This window comes from Trichophyton verrucosum (genome assembly GCF_000151505.1).
Source record: "Trichophyton verrucosum HKI 0517 chromosome Unknown contig00345_1.f1.exp, whole genome shotgun sequence".
NCBI classification, from domain to species: domain Eukaryota; kingdom Fungi; phylum Ascomycota; class Eurotiomycetes; order Onygenales; family Arthrodermataceae; genus Trichophyton; species Trichophyton verrucosum.
The window spans coordinates 73,671-94,584 of NW_003315417.1; the positions used below are offsets into that span (position 1 = coordinate 73,671).

Consider the following 20,914-nt stretch of genomic DNA (forward strand, 5'->3'; position numbering starts at 1 on the left):
TTACCGTCACGATACACATCATGTGACTGCTTAGCTAATCATCACCTCCTCCCCCCGTTCGACGTCAACTGTCGAAATAACAAGCGAAAAAAGGCGACGCAGACAAGACAGACAGCGCTGAACAGACGGCCAGAGACAGAGCCGGACGAGCCGAGTCGGGACGGGCGATGAGCAGCTGAGGAGCCTCGCGCTGGACTTGTTTTCTTTTGCGGTCGTTGCTTTTTCCGCGCTTCGTCAGGCTAGGTCTTGCGGCCTGATCTATCTCTCCCTGCCAGCATCCACCACTAACTACCACCACCACCACCACCACTGCCACCACTGCCAGCCGCCAGCATCGCCAGCAAGCATCGCCAGCAGCGCTCCAGAGCCGGCCACGGGAGTCCCTCCGCCTGACGGTCCCATGAATCCACCATAGACGTCCTCGCAGATCGCCTTGTCCGTTTATATACCTTGCTTACTCCCTCCAGAGATGGACACATACTCGTCCGCCATGGCTCGAGGAGCTACCCCCAGACGCTCGCCTGGCTCCGAGCAGGGCCACTACTCCAAGACATCGCCTTCGTCTTCTGGCTCTGTCCTGGGCTCGGGAGACGCGAGCCAGGCGCCAGGTGCCCGAGTCTCGTCGGCATCAAAGGCCTCGTCGACCAGAAGCAATGTAAGTAGTGCTGATTTATTTACGGTGGCTGGGGATACGCCAGGGGGGTGTAAAATGGTTGGAGTGACTGACTGACCGACCGATATTGCAGGCCGACAAGCAGCTCTCGCAGATAGAAAAGAGTGTCACGCATCTCCTGGTAGCGACGAAGCAGCTTCTTGAGATGTTGACGCAGTGGTCGCGAAAACAGGCCAAGGAAACCGAAGTCTCTGATGTATACGTGCGTCTCGGGTACGAATTCAACCTGGCCTGCCGGGCCTTCAGTGCCATTGGTATGGACACCGCTGACCTGGGGCCCGTGCCTGACCTGCTACGCACCATCCTCGAGGATACGCTCAGCCAGGATGCCTCGCCCCAGAGCCTTGACCGATACCTGCCCAAGATCCGAGATATCATCATCAACCTCCTCCACGGCCTCAAGAGGAAACAGGCAAAGCTACGGTCTCGACAGGCAAAGGAAGGTAAAGCGTTGCCTCCGCGGCAAGGAAGCTCCGGGAGCTTTGAACTCGGTGATGGAACCCCCCATCAACAAGGTCTAGAACATTCCTCCTCGACTGCCACACAATCGCCCCAGAAACGGTCCATGGGCAGCCATCGTCAAGTAGGAGGGCCATATGATGAAGACCAGGTTTCCGTCTCGTCTCGTACCAAGTCTCCTTCTCCCTGGCCGGGTGACCGTCCTGCAGGGGCCAGCTTTTCTGAGCGGGAAGCAGGCAGGCAGGAGGCCCAACGGTCACTCGTCCAGTCGTCAGCCACCACCTCGTCTTCACTGTCGAGCTTCACAATGCAGAACATGCCTGTCGTGCCGCCACATGGCGACCCAGAAACACAGCAGCAGCAGCAGCCCAAACGGCCCGAGTCTCCCTCTTATAACGCAAATAACTTCCCCCACCCACCGCCTCCTCTTCCTCCCACTTCAAAGCAGAACGACGCCATCGGCATGCTACAGAGAAGCGGCGAGCTCGAGAGGCGAGCTTCACGCAGGTTTTCTGCTTATCAGATTCAGAAACACCTTGGCGGCTCGCCCAGCGGCATCCCGGTCCTACCTCCAGCGCAGAACTCGCCCATTCCAAACCGGGGTCAGGATGTGCGTGAGTCCATGAACGCCGTCCGTCTACGAGGGCCCCACCTGCACGACCGCCAACGGTCGAGAAATCGGCTTGCCGGCGCCTCCTTGGATAAAACTGCGTCTCCGGCTAGCCACGACGCCGCGGCGGCGCACATTAAGCTAGATCCAAATGCGGCTGAGTCCGTGGCGTCTAGCCCCTTAGCCAGAACACCAACCGATAAGCTTCGATCCCAAAGAGAGTTTGATAGCCCATCTGCTCCAGGCTCCTCATTGCCGGGAGGTCTACCCCAGATTGCCGAACAGGACTCATTGTCACCTCCACAAGAGCACAGAAAAGCTGATGGCCATGCTCCAATACCTCGAAGCCACCTAGATAAGCCTCTCCCGTCTCCTTCTACACCTCTACAGTCCCACAGACCGGACTATACCCCAGAACACTCTCCGCCCCCAACAAAAGATCTCACCCTGTTTCTGCAGTACAAGAGCAAAATAAAGAAGTATGTTCTTCCCGAGGGCTACTCTGGCCTAACCATAGCCCGGCTCCAGCTTGCTTTTATCGAAAAATTTGCGTGGAACACCCATAGCAACGGCGCAGACCTGCCCGAGATATATATACAAGATCCCGTCTCCGGTATTCGTCATGAACTCGAAGACCTGCGGGATGTCAAAGATAGATCCGTCCTTGTGCTTAACGTTGAGGTTTTGGACGAAGTTAGAAAACATTTTGACGAGAGTGTTGGAGGCATTCGAAGCATCGTCGAGAGCGTCAGGGATGTCATTGACGGACATGGCACCTCGATCCAACGCCTTATTGACCGCCAGCAGGAAACCTCAAAGGAGATATCACGGCTTGCTACTCCTGCTAGCATATCAGCAGCCCTTCCTGGCTCAAGACCGGTCGCTGGCGGCGCAGGAGGCAAAACTGCTGAGATCCAAGCCCTACGTGACGACCTTGCCTCCCTCCGCCAGACTTATTCGACCTTCTCGTCGGATATCACCTCGTCCATGGCAAATATCCGAGCCAAGGCAAAACAGGTCAAGTCTGCGGCTGTAGATGCAGTCGTTCCCTCGTTCGAAGGTGGCTCTGGCGCCGGTCACGCGCGTGTCCAGGCGGGTAAGAAAGAACTCGCTGATGAATCTGAGAAACTGGTTGCTCGTGTGGATGACCTGCAAGACCTTGTTGAAGACCTACGCAAGGATGTGGTCACTCGTGGAGTCAGACCATTACCACGCCAGCTCGAGGCCGTTGGCCGAGACATCAGCGCGGTGACCAAGGAGCTCAAGAAGATGCAAGACTTCCTGAAACGCGAGAAACCCATCTGGACCAAGATCTGGGAGAAAGAACTCCAACTCGTTTGCGAAGAGCGAGACCAGCTGACTATGCAAGAGGATCTCGCCGTCGATCTAGAAGACGACCTCGAAAAGGCCACGCAGACTTTCGCTCTCGTTGAGCAGGCTACCAAACAACAAGCCCTTGAAAGTTCGGGATCAAACCCCAACAACATTGCTGTGCGCAACGTGTCACGGACTCTTAACCCAAACATCGATCCTGCCGATGCAAAGGACAGCGTGCTCGGTGAAGTTCGTGCTCTTCAACCCAACCACGAATCCCGCCTAGAGGCCATTGAGCGAGCCGAAAAGGCACGCCAGAAAGAACTAGAGAGCCGGCGAGGCGGCGAGTTCCAAAAGGAACTAAGCAATTTCGTGGGCGCCAATAAGCTAAAGAGTACAGGCGGCTTCGAGGAGCTCGAACGAGTCCGTAAGGAGAAAGAAGAGAGCATCCGAAGAGAAGTCTGGGAGCGCATGCAGGGCCTTCTCCCAGCCGAACCAGAGATGATTGCCGCCAACGGTGAAAATGAGGAGCCAGAGCAACTCGAATCCAACTCTGCAGACGACCAACACACACCGCCCAACGATGATGTCGAAGAGAACAATGATGCCCCAGATACTAACGATGATGCTGCCCATGCCGGTGGCAAACGTGACTCTACGGGCAACCAGTCTGATAGACGTTCTTCAGGCCATCGATTATCCGATACACCTGGTATGTCGGATCAAACTGCATAAAAACGAAAAACAACAACGCAAGACAGTATCTCTCCGTGTGTTCTATATACAGTGCTATGTTCTGATATATTTTATTGTACGACTTCAGTTTCATCCGGTAAAAAGCGCTCCTCCTGGCTCACTGCCATCTTCTCCTCCTAAACCATCCTGCACCCTCCACCTATCCACCCATGCATTCACCCTTACGCCCGTTCGTCGCTTGACCTCGCCGCCTCGCCCTTTTGTTAGCCCATAGCATACACCCAGCAAGCGACACACCGCGCCGCCCACTATACCAGGGGTTCTATCACTTCGTTGGATTTCTCCTTTTTTTTTTTTTTTTTTCATTTTACTTTAGTCTTTTCTAGCTTTCTCTTTAGTCCGATGATTGATCCACTCACTCATCACACTACACCTATTCCCTGTCCCATTTCCATTTGGTCTCTCTTCTTTCACTCCTACCGACTGACTATATATGGTCTACCTACCCATTCCTCGCATGTCTATTATATTGTACGTGTTACCTTTACGAGATGATTCAGTTCCCCATGTCCGATACCCAATTTCATTGTTTACCGTTTGCTCTCTTCATTTTATACTTGCTTGGTCGATATATCTTGCTTGGTTTTGGAAATTCTGGCTTGGTTAAATAATCTTTTCGTATTGGCCACCGCGAAGGGGGAATGGATCGATCAACTCTCCTTGTTTATTCAACTTTGGCTTTTTTTTCTGGATGTACATTTGTTCACCTTCGGTAGAAATTGCTGTCATGCACATAATCTTCGACTGTTCACTTTTGGGTGAGAGAATGTAAATATTGAGATTGGTCTGACGTCACTCAATCAAAGCTACCCGAAGCTCTCAATTTTAGTTGGGCTTCGTCTCTTCAGGGATCCTAAACATGGGTCAATCCGTCTCCGCACGGCTGTTTCATCAAAACGTCTACGGCGAATAAAAGAGTCCCTTGGAGCTTGTTGACGAGAAAAATTAAATAATATAATTAAAAGCTGGACCTTGGTGGCGTTTTTCTGTTTGTTTCCCCTACATCCTTTTTCGCCGGGCTGGGGACGAAACCATGCACCGCGGTCGATTTGCGGTGTACAGCTGAATTAAAACACATCCACGCACACAAGATGCAGCGAAGAAGCAGCTGCGTAACACAACAAAGACGGAGATGTTCATCGATACTAGGCCATATGTTTGACATATCTCATCTCTTGGTTGTTTTTGTCCTTTTTGTTTGTTTCTCTCCAGTGCAAGCGGTGGCTGGGAACAGCCTTGATGACCGGGATTTCACCAGCAACAACAGCTCAGCTGCAAATGGAGTGATACCAGCAAAACGTGACCATGGCGAAGGAGAATACCCGTTTCTAGTGCGGAAGATGTCGGATGATCCTGGACAAAAGTTCTTTGGCCATTACTGGAGTCTCGATAGCATGGTTTCTTCTGGTGAAGATGCAGAACGTCCCAGAGACAAAACTCCGCTAAATGCTCGATCACCGCTTCTCTTACATTCCTATCCGCTACCAGTGGCTGGCCGGTCTGTTCTCGGAAAGCGAGGCTTTGAGTGCCCGGCCGGAAGTGCACCATGTACATCCATAAATCGCCCAAAGAGCTGCTGTCAAACGGGGGATGTCTGCCTAATCGTAAAAGACACCGGATTAGGCGACGTCGGTTGCTGTCCCAGAGGTCAGGACTGTTCAGGTCAACTCATCTCATGTCCCAAAGGATATACCACCTGTCCGGCCAACTTAGGTGGTGGTTGCTGTACGCCGGGATATACATGTGTGGCTGAAGGCTGCCTGCTAGTCACGACTACTACGGTGATAATTACACTACCATCATCAACTATAACAACAATATCGACTATCAGCCATACGACTGTTGCACCACCGCCTCCACCCCCTCCATCGACAACCGAAACAGCGCCTACAGTTTTACCACCTGGCCGTCCTACTTCGAACCCATCAACTTCTACTGCCAGTATCCCGGACCTGTGCCCTATTGGATTTTATGCCTGCAGTGCCGTATATGGCGGTGGATGTTGCCAAACAGGACGAAATTGCGAAACAACCTCCTGTCCAGTCACTGCATCTTTGACCACAGTGGAAAGCAATGGAGTCACTGTTGTGATTCCTGTAAACACTACCCCCAACTCAGCATCTGCTACGGCTACCAGGAGATGTGCAGATGGATGGATGAGCTGTCCACCAAATGATGGGGGTGGGTGTTGTCCGAATGGATATCAATGCGGAGAAGTTAGTTGCACTGCCTCAGCTACTAACATCGGTACCGCAGTGATTGGTAAAGCGCAGCCAGGAAATTCTGGCAGTCGACTTTCGCCAACAATATATATGTGGGTGATAGGCTTGATTATATGCGTCCTTTTGCTATGAGAGGGCATATAAACAAGGACTTGCGATGAAAGATGATTGATATCTGCTTCCTCTTTCACTTGGCTAATCTTTGAATTTGGTCTTTTTGCACTCATTCTTCTTCAAAGTTACGTTTATACGAATGTATGTCTAATGCTGCCACGGCGAGAATGACGATAGAGTATATAAATTGATAAGAATAGAAATGATATATCCGAATTAACAAGTAAAAAAAGAGATAACAACGCTGTCTAGGGCGTATCTTCTATCAAATCTATAGTAGCCGCCCCAATTCTATGACAAGTGATTGTCTATCCTGAAGATCCTAGATATCCTCAGATGCTCCACCGCAAACAAAAAAAATAAAACATCGAACTTGAACACAACAGCAGGCCCATAATAAGTAAGGTATATCAACCAAGAGTGGGGAAAAGAAATACTAGGTAGATCGAAGCCGTAACTTTTGCAAGACAATTAAAGCTTACTCTTCTCATTCTTCACCAAGGTGTTGCTCATTGGGTAAGGATCGAAGGTTAGCTCGTTAAGAGGGTTCTCTTCACTTGCGCGGCGGAACAAATCCTCGTAAACCTTTCCGTCAAATCTGCCGAGGGAGCTATCAAGCTGCCAGTCAGGGAACTTCCACGAATCAACGAGGCGGACGGCATGAGGACGGATTTCGTCAAGCAGCCTCATGACAGCCTTAGTGCGGGTAAGGATAATCTGTCTTGTGGTGACGGCTCCGGAGGTGAAGAAGTCAGCCGACTCACGCTCGAGGGTATGTAGGGAGTGAAGACGGAAGAGTTTTCGAAGGACGTCCAATGTTGGTTCGTCGATTCCTAGGGAGGCAGCGACCTCGGCAGAAGAGCCAGATGGGAAGACAGCTTCGTAGAAGTTCTTGACAACAAGGTACTGAGAATGAGCAGTGGAGAGTCTCCAGAAGTCAACAAGGAGACTGTTCCAGGATCGCTTCTCGACGTCACGGTGCTTAAGGGCTTCGAAGGTCAGGTAGGCTGCTCTCCAGGCGAATGCGGCGACGATATCAGCGTCGTTTTCGAGGATATCGAAAGCGGCACCGGTCTCGCGGCGTGAGAGATAGGATTGAAGGATAGCACAGGTGTCGTTGTTGGCTGGTTTGCCGACAAAGACGGATCGGGCAGATTTAAGGAGCTATGTATATGTTAGCTATTTGAACCCTGCTGAGGGGCATATAAAGAAACTCACATATCGGGCAACCTGCTGGGTCAACATGTAGTTGTCACCTTCCCAGGTAGTGTTGGGCAAGTAGTCAGAGTACCAGGGTCCAATTCCGCTATGGCTGCTGTATCCATGACCGCCACAAGCACGACGGCAGACTTCCAAACCTTCAGCAGCAATGGTGCTTGCTAGGGCCTTGAGACCACAAGAAGTAGCATGGAGATCGGCCAAGAGATCGGCACCAGGGTTCAACTCCTCGGGACCAGCACCCCTGCCGCTTGCCTGGTTGCTGGCAGACTTCTTCATGATGGCCTGGTTGTGATTGTATAGCGCCATCATGCCACGGCCACTAAAGTGTAGGGCGAAGGTGGCGGCCAACAAGGGGAACAGGCGAATCTGTACCATCTTGTAGTCGAGGACCTGGTTGTCGCCGGGTGCGTTTGCAGGAGCATCACGGTCCTGGAACTGTCTTCGGACAGCACAGTATCTAGTAGCAATGGTAACACCGCGGGCAAGGACACCGCCAGATTGAAGGACAATGGTGGATCGGACCCAGGTAAGTGTGCCGTAGATCAGAGATGGGGAGGCAGGTCGAACATATTTGTTGGTATTGGGGTCGACGCCGGAGAAGCGAGCCAACATGTTGATATGAGGGATCTTGACTTTGTTGAAGAGCAGGAATCCATTATCCATGGTGCTAAGAGATGTCAACCAACCAGAACTTCCAGTAGTAAGAAAGCAGAGTATACTCACTTGTAGCCGAATTTAGGGCCAATGTCACCAACGTGGACGTTCTCAAGTGGCTCATGAGTCTTGAGATCTCGAATTTGAACCACGAATGGATGAGGTCCGTAGTTCTTCCCGTTGATATAAAGCTGGGCCATGACAACTGCATGGTTGGCAGTTCTTCCAAGTGAACCAATCCACCACTTCGCCGCAGTCAGGGACGGGGAGTGAATAGTGAAGGTCTTGTCCTCTGGATTCCAGGTAGCAGTGGTCTCGAGGCCTCTGACATTTGAACCATGGGCAAGCTCAGTCTGAGCGTAGCATCCAATGATTTCATATCTCTCAGCTGGCTCCAAGAAGAGCTTGTGCTGCTCTGGGGTGCCTTGATTTCGGAGGGTGACCTAAACATCCAGTTAGAAAAAGCGCAATTGGCAGTAAATATACATATAGGGGGGTAATTGATCTCGTCTTACCAGGAACATGGATGCATGGAGGCCGTATGGAGTTGGTTCACTGATCAGGTTGTTGGCCATGATAAAGTCGTCCTCGGACCAGTTATGCTGCCTCTTCAGCTGCTCTAGCCGTTTTGCCCGTGCAAGCGCTTTCTTGACCCGTTCAACTCGTCCAAGAGAGTGGTTCTGGGACTTATCAAAGACTTCTTCATGTTGGATGAGGGAAAGGATACGGTCCTGTCTCTCAAGCACTTCTTTGGTATGCAGCAGCTCTGCCAGCTTATCAACGGAGATATTGGACTGACCTCTCTCATGCTTGAGGAGTTCCGAGCCCTGAGGGCCAGCTGGGGCCAGCTTCTTCACCCAGTCCGGAGAAGAGACCATGGTGATGATATATATAAAAAGGAGTTCGGACAGCAAGTAGAGTGAAGCAAGGGAACGGACAAAAGCTGGGGAGCTGGGGAAACAAAAAGGAAGAAACTGGGGGAGGAGGGAGCGAGGGAGAGAGGACCCAGATATAAGAACCAGAAGACAAGAGACGAGCAACGCCTTTTGATCACAAGATGCCGGCTCCTCTTCTGCGTCTCCTGGGCGAATCTTTGGGATTTCACGATAAGCGGAAGCTCCAGGAAGACGAAAAAAAGATGCCGAGGTAGAAAGTGGCTTAGCTAAGCATAAGCGCCCCCCTATTTTTCTTTTTCTCCGGCGACGAGCGAAGCCTTAACACGCCTGCAGGGGACGGACGCAAGGAAAAGACCATCCGGCGAGGTTTTAGGCGCTGGAAGTCTCTAGCGCAATGCTTCTTCATCACGAGCTTCTTCCCTGCACCGAGCTTCGCATGCATGACGTTAACGGTTCGGAGATCTGTCGGGTGGTCTGCATCTTTATACGGAGCGGCGAACAGTCAGTTGTCCTACTCTACCAGTGGAAGCATATGTACAGGATGCATGGGAATATAGAATGGCCTGTAGCGTAACTAAGAACACTCACAATTGATCTTTCATGCATCATTTCTGCTGTTGATATTGCCATTGCTGCTGCTCGCCGGCGTCTCGGGCTAACGATCTGATATCGGCTCACCTTCCGCATCAAAGCTCGCAGGCCTCGCTTTACCTTCCCTGCGTCCATCTTCCGGATAAACTATACCCCGATAATATTAGGTAAGCCATCGCCAAGCCAACACGCCAAAAGGGGAAAAGCGCAAAAATGCGACAACGTCCAACAAGTCATTTCGATATTTCGTTGTTTTGCCTGCTATCATCAACTTTCGGTCCGCAAGCAAGCCGGCGTCCCAGCGATATCTCAGCTTTTCCTCCTCGTGGATGGTCTCTTAAAGGCTTCCCTGTTTCAAGACCGCACCGGCTCTCTACCTGGAATCCGTCAATTGGGGCCGAACCGGGGATAAAAAATCGGCGTCAAAAAACCGACCTCATCTAAACTAGCTGCTCCCCGCTACTGGCTGCTCACCCCGTCCAGCCTTGATTGCAGCCCATTGCATCGAATTTAGATCATATACCCGGCACTCTACGGATACTTGAAGACAACGACAATGTCAGCGCGCGCTCTCTCCCTCCCTGTCCGCTCGCGGTGCCTGCTCCGTACTCCACAACATGCTCGGTTCTCAACCCGGACGTCACTGCTCGGCGCCGGAGGCCACTATGATCCACCAACTGGATGGCTCTTTGGCGTCAAGCCAGGTCACAAATATGTCAAGGAAGGCTGGGAGACTATCTTCTACTATGGTTTCTTTGGAAGCTTCCTCGTTGCCGGCATTGCCTACGTCTTCAAGCCAGACACCTCGTATGTCAATCTACATATATTCCTTATTTAGCCGGAATTACTAACACCAATTGATTATCAGGATACAAACATGGGCTCTGGAAGAGGCACGAAGAAGACTCGAAAAAGAAGGTATCTTGGAGGACCCCGACAAAGTCCAGAAACAATGATTTCCTCCCTCTAAACCGGATATGAATCTGCCCAGTTTCTAGATATTGATTGATTGTTGTTGTTGTTGCTGCGACTGCTCTTGTTGTATATATGCCTGTTTCTTCTTTGCCCTGGAGGATAATGGAATTTGCGGGTCGTTTGTCGGCACAAAGTTGGTTGGGACCGAAACGGTCGGAAGCAAAAAAGGCCTCGAGGAAAATACGGTACACCAGATGATGGCTTCAAGAGTTTAGAACAGAACTAGATGCCCCCTTCCCATCCTTTTTTACTTACCTACTTTCCTATTATCTTTCGGTTTCTCCTGTACTGGGAAATACTACCCTATCTTATTACCCTTTCTTCTGCCGGGAACGGAACATCCACTTTATCTTCTCTAATGTTTTGATACTTCCTCCTTATATAGACAGGCTAATGGAAGCCACTCTACTCGCATAGCTAGAGTTAGCCGTCTGTTAACATACTCAAGCGTCTTTGATTATCCCTCTGTACCCGATGAGTGACAGCAATATTCAAGTTCCCCGTGATTGGCTGACCTCCATGGCCTAAGCCGCAGTTAACACGTGATCTACGATAACAAAAATTAGCTATCAACTATCTCGAAGCTATTTTGGCTGGCATTTAATTAATTAATTGAAAGACGTGGATTGTCACCACAGAGCGGGAGACAACCTGATTCTACATACCCGCCGTATCTAACCCCTTGCGACAGTCCGGCGTGGTTATACTAGGTAGTTATTTGCCTAGAAGCAAAATTCATGCCACTTAAACTTGTTAACCTTTGATATCAGAGACTTCCTATCTACACATCCAATATGAAGAGTCTACGAAGAAACAACTCCTCAAACCCTCATGCCTCGAATGTCTCCAGCAAAATATTTGTTCGTTCCACAAAGAGTGGCAAGGTCCAGAAAATAGTGCGGGAGCTCTACCTTAGACAAGATATTCCATGCTCCTCAAAATTATGCACCGCATGTCTTTCATATGCGCCGACAGATGCCAATGGCTTTGGTAGGATTCTCCTATCACCCGCGGTTATAGCAGATTTTCTGACTGATTTTGCGTCCTAGTCACACCTTTCGTTCTCTCAGAGAGGCCTGCCGGTACAAAGCGGTTTCCAAAGGGCCATTACTTGATTCCTGACACGAATGCTCTACTTAATGCAATGGATCTTTTTGAGCAGACAAGTGCCTTTTATGATGTTATCATTTTGCAGACCGTGCTAGAAGAGCTCAAGAACCAGTCTCTACCTTTATACAACCGGCTAATATCTCTGATAAGGAGCGAAGAGAAACGATACTACCTGTTTTTTAACGAATTCCGACTGGAAACCCATGTCAGAAGAGGTGCAGAGGAGAGTATAAATGACCGCAATGACCGGGCTGTGAGAACAGCTGCAAAGTGGTACACAGAACATCTCCAGGCGGTCACAAGGAGCAGCCAGAAGGAACAAAGTGCCCCTGCCATCGTAGTAATTACAGATGACAAGGGAAACCGTTCCAAGGCAGATGAAGAGGGTGTGGTTGCCCTGTCCTTGACAGAATATATATCCGGGCTTGAAGATGCAGACAGACTACTGGACATGGTCAATGAGTCAAAATTGGCTCATGATGCTAAGCCAAAGAAGGGAGAGATGTTATATTCTGCCTATTATTCTATGTCAAAGATAATGACACTGATAAGAGCTGGTACTTTGCACCAGGGGATATTCAATGTCTCTCCTTATAACTATCTAGAGGGTAGCGTGAATGTCCCTGCTTTTGAGAAATCACTCCTCATTCTAGGAAGAGATAACAGCAACAGGGCGATTTCTGGAGATATCGTTGTTGTTGAGGTACTGCCCAAGGATCAGTGGAAAACACCCTCCTCTAAAATCATTGATGAGGAAGCTTTAACAAAAGATGATAATCCCGAAGCTGAAGAAAACGAGGCTGTAGTGACAGAGCGTGAGAGGAAAGCTCTACAGGAGGAGGTCCGGAAAGCTCATGGGACAGGAACTGAAAGCCGCCCGCAGCCAACCGCAAAGGTGGTCGGTATCATCAAGAGAAACTGGCGACAATACGTTGGGCACATTGATGGGTCATCTAGCTCGCAAGCTTCGTCGGCCGGTCGACGCCAACAGACTGTCTTCGTGATTCCCATGGACAAACGAGTGCCTAAGATAAGAATAAGAACTCGACAAGCAAACGAGCTTATGGGGCAGAGAATACTGATCACAATAGATGCCTGGGATAGGGATTCTCGATATCCCGTGGGTCACTTCGTGCGATCCCTGGGAGAGGTAGAAACCAAGGGCGCTGAGACAGAGGCACTTTTGTTGGAGTATGACGTGCAATACAGACCGTTTCCTCAGACAGTTCTGGATTGTCTACCGCCGGAGGGCCATGATTGGAAGGTTCCGAAGGACATGTCAGACCCTGGATGGAATGACAGGAAAGACTTGAGGGATTTACTTGTTTGCAGTATTGACCCGCCCGGTTGTCAGGATATTGATGATGCACTTCACTCCCGGCCGTTACCAAATGGTAACTTTGAAGTCGGTGTTCATATCGCAGACGTCTCCAACTTTGTGCGTCCAAATAATGCCATGGATACAGAGGCTAGCATGCGAGGAACAACGGTCTATCTGGTAGACAAGCGAATAGACATGCTTCCAATGCTACTTGGAACCGATCTCTGCTCTCTTAAGCCCCACGTTGAACGTTACGCATTTTCCGTGTTGTGGGAAATAACTCCCGACGCAGAGGTTGTGTCTTCGAGTTTTACCAAGTCCGTTATCTTTTCCCGCGAGGCATTCAGTTATGAACAGGCTCAATTGCGTATTGATGATCAGTCGAAAACAGACGACCTAACAGCAAGTATGCGTACCCTCCTCCGGCTGTCTAAGCTGCTTCGACAGAAGAGAATGGACGCGGGAGCACTAAACCTTGCCTCCCCAGAGGTCCGCATTGAAACAGACTCGGAACTCTCTGACCCTGTTGCAGATGTCAAGACAAAGGCTCTTTTAGATACAAACAGCCTCGTTGAAGAGTTCATGCTTCTCGCCAATATCTCGGTAGCCGCCAGGATCTATGAATCGTTCCCTCAGACGGCCCTTCTGCGAAGACATGCTACACCACCGCCTTCAAATTTCGAGGAGCTAATAACCCAGCTTTCGAAAAAGCGCAATCTGACACTCGATGTGTCTAGCTCACTAGCTCTAGCTAATTCCCTAGACAAATGCGTTGACGAGAGAAATCCTTTTTTCAACACTCTCATTCGTATCTTAGCTACACGATGCATGACTTCCGCAGAATATTTCTGCGCCGGGGCACATTCAGAATCCGAATTCAGACATTATGGACTTGCTTCGCCAATATATACCCATTTTACGTCGCCTATTCGACGATATGCTGATCTTGTTGTTCATCGACAGCTGGCTGCCGCCATCGGCTATGAGGGACCAGGAGCTTCTGCTGGTGAAGGACTGACTACTCGAAGCAAGCTAGAAGATATTTGCAAGAATATCAACCATAGGCATAGAAATGCCCAGTTTGCCGGCCGAGCCAGTATAGAATATTATGTTGGCCAAGCGCTGAAGGCCAGGGGTGAGATGGAAGCCAAGCGTCTCGGCTCTGACGTCGCTCCAGGTGTAGATGAAGAAGGCTACGTGATGCGTGTGTTTGATAACGGCGTTGTTGTCTTCATTCCACGGTTTGGCATCGAAGGAGTTGTCCGACTAGAAGACTTCGTTTTGGATGGGCAGCAAGCAAAGGTCTTTGATCCGAGTGCAAGCAAGCAGCTAGCTGCCAGGAGAGAAAGCGAGTTCGACAATGAGCAATACTCCCTTAAGGTTTGGGAGAAAGAAGGGGATGAGGGAGATGAAGAGACCAAGTCGCCGTCAACATCGAAGAGTATGGTTGTTGAATTATTTGATAAAGTCAAGGTTAATGTTAGTTCCGTCAAGGAAGAAAAGGGACGTGGAGCAGGCAAAAGGAGAGTGCGAGTCCTGATTCTAGAGAAGGCATGATATATTTTTGTAAGTGTATCATGCATCATATTACTCCGCCAATTTACTACGACTGATGCATCTAAATCATTAGCCATTCACTTAGTTATTCGTAATGGCATTAAATGTACTTTGTCACCAAAAATTAGAATAGATAAACGCCCAAGCCACTCGATTCTTAAAAGCCTTGCACTGAAAAACAACCGGTATCCGATATGCAGTGGACCTCTTTTTTCTTCCTTTTTTTAATTTAGACTAGTTTCCAAGCCACCATTCGCCGAGTTAGTGGTAGAGGTGACCAAATTTTCACGTCTGCGCCAGTAGGCGGACAGTTAGCGTCATCAGGACGGCTCATCACTCGTTCAACCGTTGCACAGCCAGTGAGGGGATCACCCATTGTAGCAGTAGGGATGGTTGTGAAAACCGGGGTAGATACCACGGTTGCAGGGGTATTGGTGGCTGCCACCCTTTCGATCCTCTCGTTATCACCGATTTTCCAGCCGCGGACGACTAACAAGAACAGTCCAGCAACAACATATACGAGCCCAGCAAAGACCTGCGCATATAGATATGAGCCTGTCGAGCCCGACCCTGTCCTAAGGACAAGAGCAATGGGTTCAGCCACAGTGGTTGCAGGCACCATAGCTACCCAGGTAATACTTAGACCCCCTGGGAGTTCTTGCATACCAACTACTTCTGCACAGACCGGAACGATGGTTGTCCAAAAGGTGCCGGCCACAGTACCTACTATGACGGCAAAGAAGGAGAGCACACCCATGTTCGACGACGGTATCCAGACAGCTAGACAGAGAAAACCGCAGAAGACGGTGAACAAGACAGCCATATTAAGCCGTCCATATCTGTCACTGACAAGTCCGACAACAGGCCGCCCAAGGGCTTGACCAAGATTCAGTAGAGCACCAGCAATGCTGCCTTGCTTCTGGGAGAGACCAATTGAAAGAGCAAAGTTGGGTAAACTGAAAAGAATGACAACATATCCCAGCAGTGAAAGCATACCCCATGCCTGGAGGAAAAGAAATTCTGGTCGTTTAAGCAGTGGAAAGTGAAAGGCACGGTATTTGCTGCCGATCGCTTTGTTCCGGTCCCGCATCAGGTTGGAGGCGACCAAATTTATGGCAAACGAACATAGCCCCAAGACACGAAAGGTCCATCCCAGCCCAACTTTAGGAATGAGTGAGCCCGCAGCCAGGGAATATGAAAGTCCTCCTATACCAGAGCCAGCAGCTGCGAGAGAATTGGCAATGCTTCGTTTGCACCGGAACCACTGGGGTATTATGCTCACTGATGAGACGAAAATAACACCAATTCCAAAACCAAAGCATACACCTTGTGAGAGAAATATGTGCCATTTTTGTGTTGCGAAGGACGCTCCGATGAAAGAAAGCGTCTGGAGAATGACGCCAAAGTTAAGGACTGCTCGGTTGCCATATAAATGTACCATATGGGTCACCAAGGGAGAGATAAGAAGGCAGCATGACATGCTCAAGCCGCCAGTGAACGCATATTCAATCGGGCTTGTATTTGGGAATATACCATTTTCTAGATAATATGAGAGAAAGACACCGTATGACTGCGTATAAATTAGTATAGCACACCTCTTGGTGGACATAAAACGAATAAAGGAGCTTACACTATTCACGCCCCAGGTGTTGGCGTTGATGAGACAAGCGCAAACAACACAAACCCAGCCATATCCTCCTTCTGGGGGGATATCTTCTGCTCCTTTATCGCTTAAGTCTCCATCCGACCTGGTGATAGAATCGCAACCTGGCCCTTTTTTGCCTCGCTGAGTTGTTCCATCTTCTATCTGATGTGTAGCATTCCCGCTGTTATGATGTACTTCTGAACCTCTTCCCATCTTCGAGAAAATGGGAAGTAAGAAGAGCTTTGGAATAACTAAGCAACCCTATTCGCCGAGGAGCCTTGATCCAGGCAGAGTTCTCTCTCTCTCTCAGCTCGTCTTTAAGGCAGAGGCAAGAAGTTGCTGATGTATAACTGATTGTCTGAACGGGCGCAAGGCCATTCCCGAAATGCAGCCATCTCCTCAGTATAAAAAGCAGTCATATCTTGTCTATTACTCGCGCCGGAATGACTATCCGGCAATGGCACAGCACGAAAAACGGCTGTTCAGTGCCGTCTAAGCGGAACTGTGGGGGCAGTTATCGTATTCATCCTGCTGACTGGCCGAGCGAGTTGTTGAAGCTGATTAACACATTTGAGGGGTTCGAGTTGCCTAGACTGAACATGCCCTACATTGTCAGAACGGAATTATTGTGACTGTCATTCCAGTGATTACCATAAGGTGTTGCTTGAGCGTCAACCGCTGCTAACAAGTAGTTGGTGTTCCGTCATTCTTGATGGATGCTGGAAGTATTTCTAGATTGAGGGGAACGGTTTGGACGCCACAACCCCTGGCAATTAGTCTGCTTGATGAACCAACCGGTCGTTTCATGCCACTACTAATAATCCTTTTTTTTTTTTTTTTTTTTTCCCGGCCCAAACACCGATAAAACAAAGCTGTGCACGTACAATCTGTGTCTTCAGTAACTATCAGGTTACCGAGGCCGAGATTTCCTGTTGGTTCTCAGACGGTGAATTAACGATAATGGGTTTAGGACCCGGAGGGTGTGAGCGCCTTCGGTTGCTTTTTCGTCCTGGTCTCGAATCAACAACAAAAGGTGGTGCACTTGCATAACTAACTAGTTAGCGTATTAGAATCTTACTGGCTGCGAATCTCAACTAGTCCCAGCCTCGCAGGATCAAGAGTATCATGACTATTAGTTGCCAAAAATTGGAAGGATACCTAGCTCCAAGCTCCCGTAATACCATGTGGCATTGTGCCATCTGTAGTACATAGGACAGCTGCAGATGGTGTGGCATTTGTTGTCAATAATGATTGGCCAGAAGCCAAGTATCTTATAATTGGGTTGTTGACATTTCGTTCAATTGCTAGAGTGAGGCCGTATATCGCAGTTATCTTCTAGCTCATATGCCTTACAATGATCCTAAAATCTGCACAAGATGCAAAACAAGCAGGCCTGTATAGATTTAACTGGGGTCTCTGAGGGCTATGTTAGAACCTTCTTGACGAGCAAGCCTGTAGATCTGGGTGGGAAGCCCGACTTCGGTGGGGGTACCATCATAACACACAGGTATTGGTGACATTTTTACGGAGTACTAATGTTTCAATAACGCAAGAGGATTGCCTCAATTCTACTAGAGATGGTCAGCCATAATCACCACGGTCTAGACACTGGCGATAGAGCGCAGTAAACAAACCCTTCAACAGCATAGAATTCCGCCTCGTCACATGCAGAATCCGCAAAGGAATCACTTCCAGGGCGCTGCTATCAAAGGCAAACGCCACTACTCGCAGCCGGCCGCCAGTCGTGGTCTCGCGATGCAGCCGTAGACGCATCGAAGCGTCGTCGAAGTCGCAGCAAAAAGAAGACGCGAAGTCGAAACTAGAATTTAAGCTCATGCGGCGGCCTCGGCTCAAACCGCGCTTAGTCAGCGATGTGTTGTCCGCGCAACCGGCTGACTTGGCGGTTGTTGATACGCCGAAATGAAAACAAGCCAGACCTCGCGCTTATGAAAAGGTGAGGCGAGGCGCCCCCAGAGAGCTAGTGCAACAAACAGACTCCGTACGGCCTGGAATACAACTTGCCACTGGGTGTACTACCTTGATCTGCGTCCTCTCCTTATCTCTGCCTATCTTCTCACAATATAAACAGGGCACACGGGCTGCTTGATGCTGGTACGCCCGGCTTCGTCTGCTTCTGCACGACTACGATACGATTAGCTACGATAGCTGAACAATGCACGGTGTCAAGCTAAAGAGCAGCCCCAGAAAGGTCTCTCCTCCGGGGCCTACGTTTATGAATGATGAGGAGCTGGGTAGGTGGCATTTGGTGGCCCTTCCATCAGCCTGGTATTGATGTAAACATATAGGGAATTACCTGCGAGATCTTCGAACAGCACGTCCACCACGCCCGAATGGCTCACGGCCACTTCCATCCAAGGCATCCGGCCCGGCAGCTTCCCTCAGCTTGAAGGACACGCCGGCAAGACCAGCGTCTTCGTTCTCCACTCGTCCATCTGATAATGTGCATTCACGGTCAAGCTCTAAGGACATAATTCCCCGTTCTTCCAGTGCTCTCTCTCATCGGCGGACAACCTCAGAGGTGTCCACACCTACCAGCAGTTCCAGTGGGACGCCGACAATCCCCGAATGCGAAGTGTTTAACGGTTCAAGAAATGTGTCTCACTGTGGGAGCAGCCTGTCATCCGCAACCTCAACTGCAATACCGTACATTGAACGTGGCCAGAGATGGATGGAAAGACAAGAAGTTCGATCTCTACGTTCGGCATTAGAAGAGATGGATGTCCAGGATGACGAGAGCAGATTGTTCGAGGCAGCTCAAGAGGAGGCAACTGAGCTTGTTTTGGAGCATCAGACCCATGGGTTTAAACAAAAGGACACTCATTCAGCGTACAGAAACCCGGACCTGAAGACCGTAAGCAGGCTACGGCAACATCTAGAGAAAGGTAGCCACGCGAGGACCTCCAGTATCGGACGCGGAGGGGACACTCCTCGGAGCCAATCCATAACTGACAGTATCCGATCATCCTCTGAGAGTTCGAACGGAAGTCCTCCGACATCCGATAAAACATCTGATGGAATAGCACGACCACTGCGGAGGGTCAACTTTGCCTTACCGAAAGCGGCCGCTGATAAAACTAAAGAAGATAATCAAAGCCGAAGGAGATCTGTTAGTGGTGGTTCTTCAAAGGGAATATTCAGGAATCCTGAAGATTCAATTTATGAAGAGCCAGAAGAGAATAGCACCCAGGAAGAGCCCACCACAGCTCAGAATACCGCTCCAACCTCTGCCCTAACCACGAAACCTCACAACTCTGTCCTTCGGGGAGCTCGCCCATTTCCAAACAGATGGAGTGGTTCATCAACCGGCGGTAAGCTGAATCGATTTGACATACACAAGAATCCTCCGTCTCAGACCAGGAATCCCCTTTACACTACAAATACTTGTACTCCACGAGAACAGACACCAGACCCAGAGAATAAACAAAGCACTCCGACTAAAAATGGGATTGAAATTCGTGACGATGAAATTCGTGCTGCCACAAGCATGAAGTTGAAGGATCGAAGCACAAAGCTTCCCATGCCGTCAGCAGTCAGTGATAGACCAGGCCGCCCAATTGTTAATTTTGACCCCAATTGGAAAGAGCCAGAGCAGGACGAGCCTGTTGGACCACCTGGCAGTGGACATGATGCTTCAACGCAATCCACAAGCTCCAGTGTCACTCCTGCTCCGGTTCCCATACCGGAAGTCAATGTCAGTGCTCCGACAGTACCCAGTATTAGTATTGAGAATGAAGGTCCAACGGGACCTGAGATTCGTATCTCGCCATTAGGCCCTACTATATCTGAAATGGAGCAGACGAGTCAAGTGCAACAAAAACGAGAGCTACCCAACCCCGGGCATCGTCAGTCTAACAACCGCCCGGGCTCAAGAGGAATCGAAAGATACCAGTCCCTTTCCAAGGCTGGGATACCGACAGCAAGTTGTGTTGTTTGTGGTCTATCAATATCTGGACGTGTGGTCACCGCAAGCTCTTACCGGCTTCACCCAGAGTGTTTCAACTGCTTTCACTGCCGCACTCCCCTCGAGTGTGTCGCATTTTACCCAGAACCAGAGGAGAAGCGCCGAGAGCGGCTGTCACAGCCTGACCTTCATCAAGATTTAGGACCAGATGAACCACGTTTCTACTGCCACCTAGACTTCCATGAACTGTTCAGTCCACGGTGCAAAAGCTGCAAGACGCCCATTGAAGGTGAGGTCATCGTTGCATGTGGCTCAACCTGGCATGCCGGTCATTTCTTCTGCGCAGAGTGTGGTGACCCGTTCACTCCCACCACTCCATTTATTGAAAAAGAGGGCTTCGCATGGTGTGTCCGGTGCCATTCACGGCGTACTGCGTCCAAATGCAAAGCCTGTAAGAAGCCAGTACTGGATGACGTAGTCGTCTCTGCACTTGGTGGCCAGTGGCACGACGAGTGTTTCCGATGCGATGAATGCAAGGGGTCGTTTGGGCCAGATGGACGTTTCTTTGTGAGACAGGGTAAGCCCAAGGTAAATGCCAGGGGAAGGCAGATAGGTGGCCCGGTTGAACTGCCAATCTGCGAGCCGTGTGAGTCGAGACGTTTGAAGGCGTAAGTTTCGCATTTGCAGCCATTTTTGCATATCCCTCCAGTTTGGTTTGATTTCTTTTCTTGTTCTTTCTTTTGTCTCTTTTGGGGAATGACTATTCATTGAAAATTGTATTTTGGTTTGATCCATAGCGTAGCAGAGTAGGCGATAACTTGACAGAAATATCATTATTTTTTGGGGCTTTTTATCACTGCGTCGGTGTAGTGGG

The 20,914-nt window shown here is 49.8% G+C and overlaps 7 protein-coding genes across 7 annotated transcripts; 5 read left to right on the forward strand and 2 right to left on the reverse strand.

Moving 5' to 3' along the window:
* Window positions 1-469: 469 nt before the first annotated feature.
* TRV_04364 (uncharacterized protein) lies at window positions 470-3,932 on the forward strand (the record flags this gene model as incomplete). The annotated part of the gene is made up of 3 exons (XM_003021471.1): window positions 470-655; window positions 747-3,768; window positions 3,880-3,932. 3 exons carry the CDS (start codon window positions 470-472, stop codon window positions 3,930-3,932), a joined length of 3,261 nt encoding a protein of 1,086 aa, XP_003021517.1.
* Window positions 3,933-4,903: 971 nt separating this feature from the next.
* TRV_04365 (GPI anchored protein, putative) lies at window positions 4,904-6,166 on the forward strand (the record flags this gene model as incomplete). The annotated part of the gene is made up of 2 exons (XM_003021472.1): window positions 4,904-5,360; window positions 5,475-6,166. 2 exons carry the CDS (start codon window positions 4,904-4,906, stop codon window positions 6,164-6,166), a joined length of 1,149 nt encoding a protein of 382 aa, XP_003021518.1.
* Window positions 6,167-6,619: 453 nt separating this feature from the next.
* Window positions 6,620-9,361, reverse strand: TRV_04366 (acyl-CoA oxidase, putative; the record flags this gene model as incomplete). The annotated part of the gene is made up of 5 exons (XM_003021473.1): window positions 6,620-7,312; window positions 7,367-8,036; window positions 8,093-8,466; window positions 8,539-9,185; window positions 9,262-9,361. 5 exons carry the CDS (start codon window positions 9,359-9,361, stop codon window positions 6,620-6,622), a joined length of 2,484 nt encoding a protein of 827 aa, XP_003021519.1.
* A 705-nt stretch (window positions 9,362-10,066) lies between these two features.
* Window positions 10,067-10,348, forward strand: TRV_04367 (uncharacterized protein; the record flags this gene model as incomplete). The annotated part of the gene is made up of 1 exon (XM_003021474.1): window positions 10,067-10,348. The coding sequence occupies one exon, from the start codon at window positions 10,067-10,069 to the stop codon at window positions 10,346-10,348; it is 282 nt and encodes a 93-aa protein (XP_003021520.1).
* A 931-nt stretch (window positions 10,349-11,279) lies between these two features.
* Window positions 11,280-14,473, forward strand: TRV_04368 (uncharacterized protein; the record flags this gene model as incomplete). The annotated part of the gene is made up of 2 exons (XM_003021475.1): window positions 11,280-11,475; window positions 11,535-14,473. The coding sequence occupies 2 exons, from the start codon at window positions 11,280-11,282 to the stop codon at window positions 14,471-14,473; spliced, it is 3,135 nt and encodes a 1,044-aa protein (XP_003021521.1).
* Window positions 14,474-14,702: 229 nt separating this feature from the next.
* On the reverse strand, window positions 14,703-16,331 carry TRV_04369 (MFS transporter, putative; the record flags this gene model as incomplete). Its single annotated transcript, XM_003021476.1, has 1 exon — window positions 14,703-16,331. One exon carries the CDS (start codon window positions 16,329-16,331, stop codon window positions 14,703-14,705), a length of 1,629 nt encoding a protein of 542 aa, XP_003021522.1.
* A 1,960-nt stretch (window positions 16,332-18,291) lies between these two features.
* Window positions 18,292-20,712, forward strand: TRV_04370 (LIM domain protein; the record flags this gene model as incomplete). The annotated part of the gene is made up of 2 exons (XM_003021477.1): window positions 18,292-18,370; window positions 18,425-20,712. The coding sequence occupies 2 exons, from the start codon at window positions 18,292-18,294 to the stop codon at window positions 20,710-20,712; spliced, it is 2,367 nt and encodes a 788-aa protein (XP_003021523.1).
* Window positions 20,713-20,914: the final 202 nt, after the last annotated feature.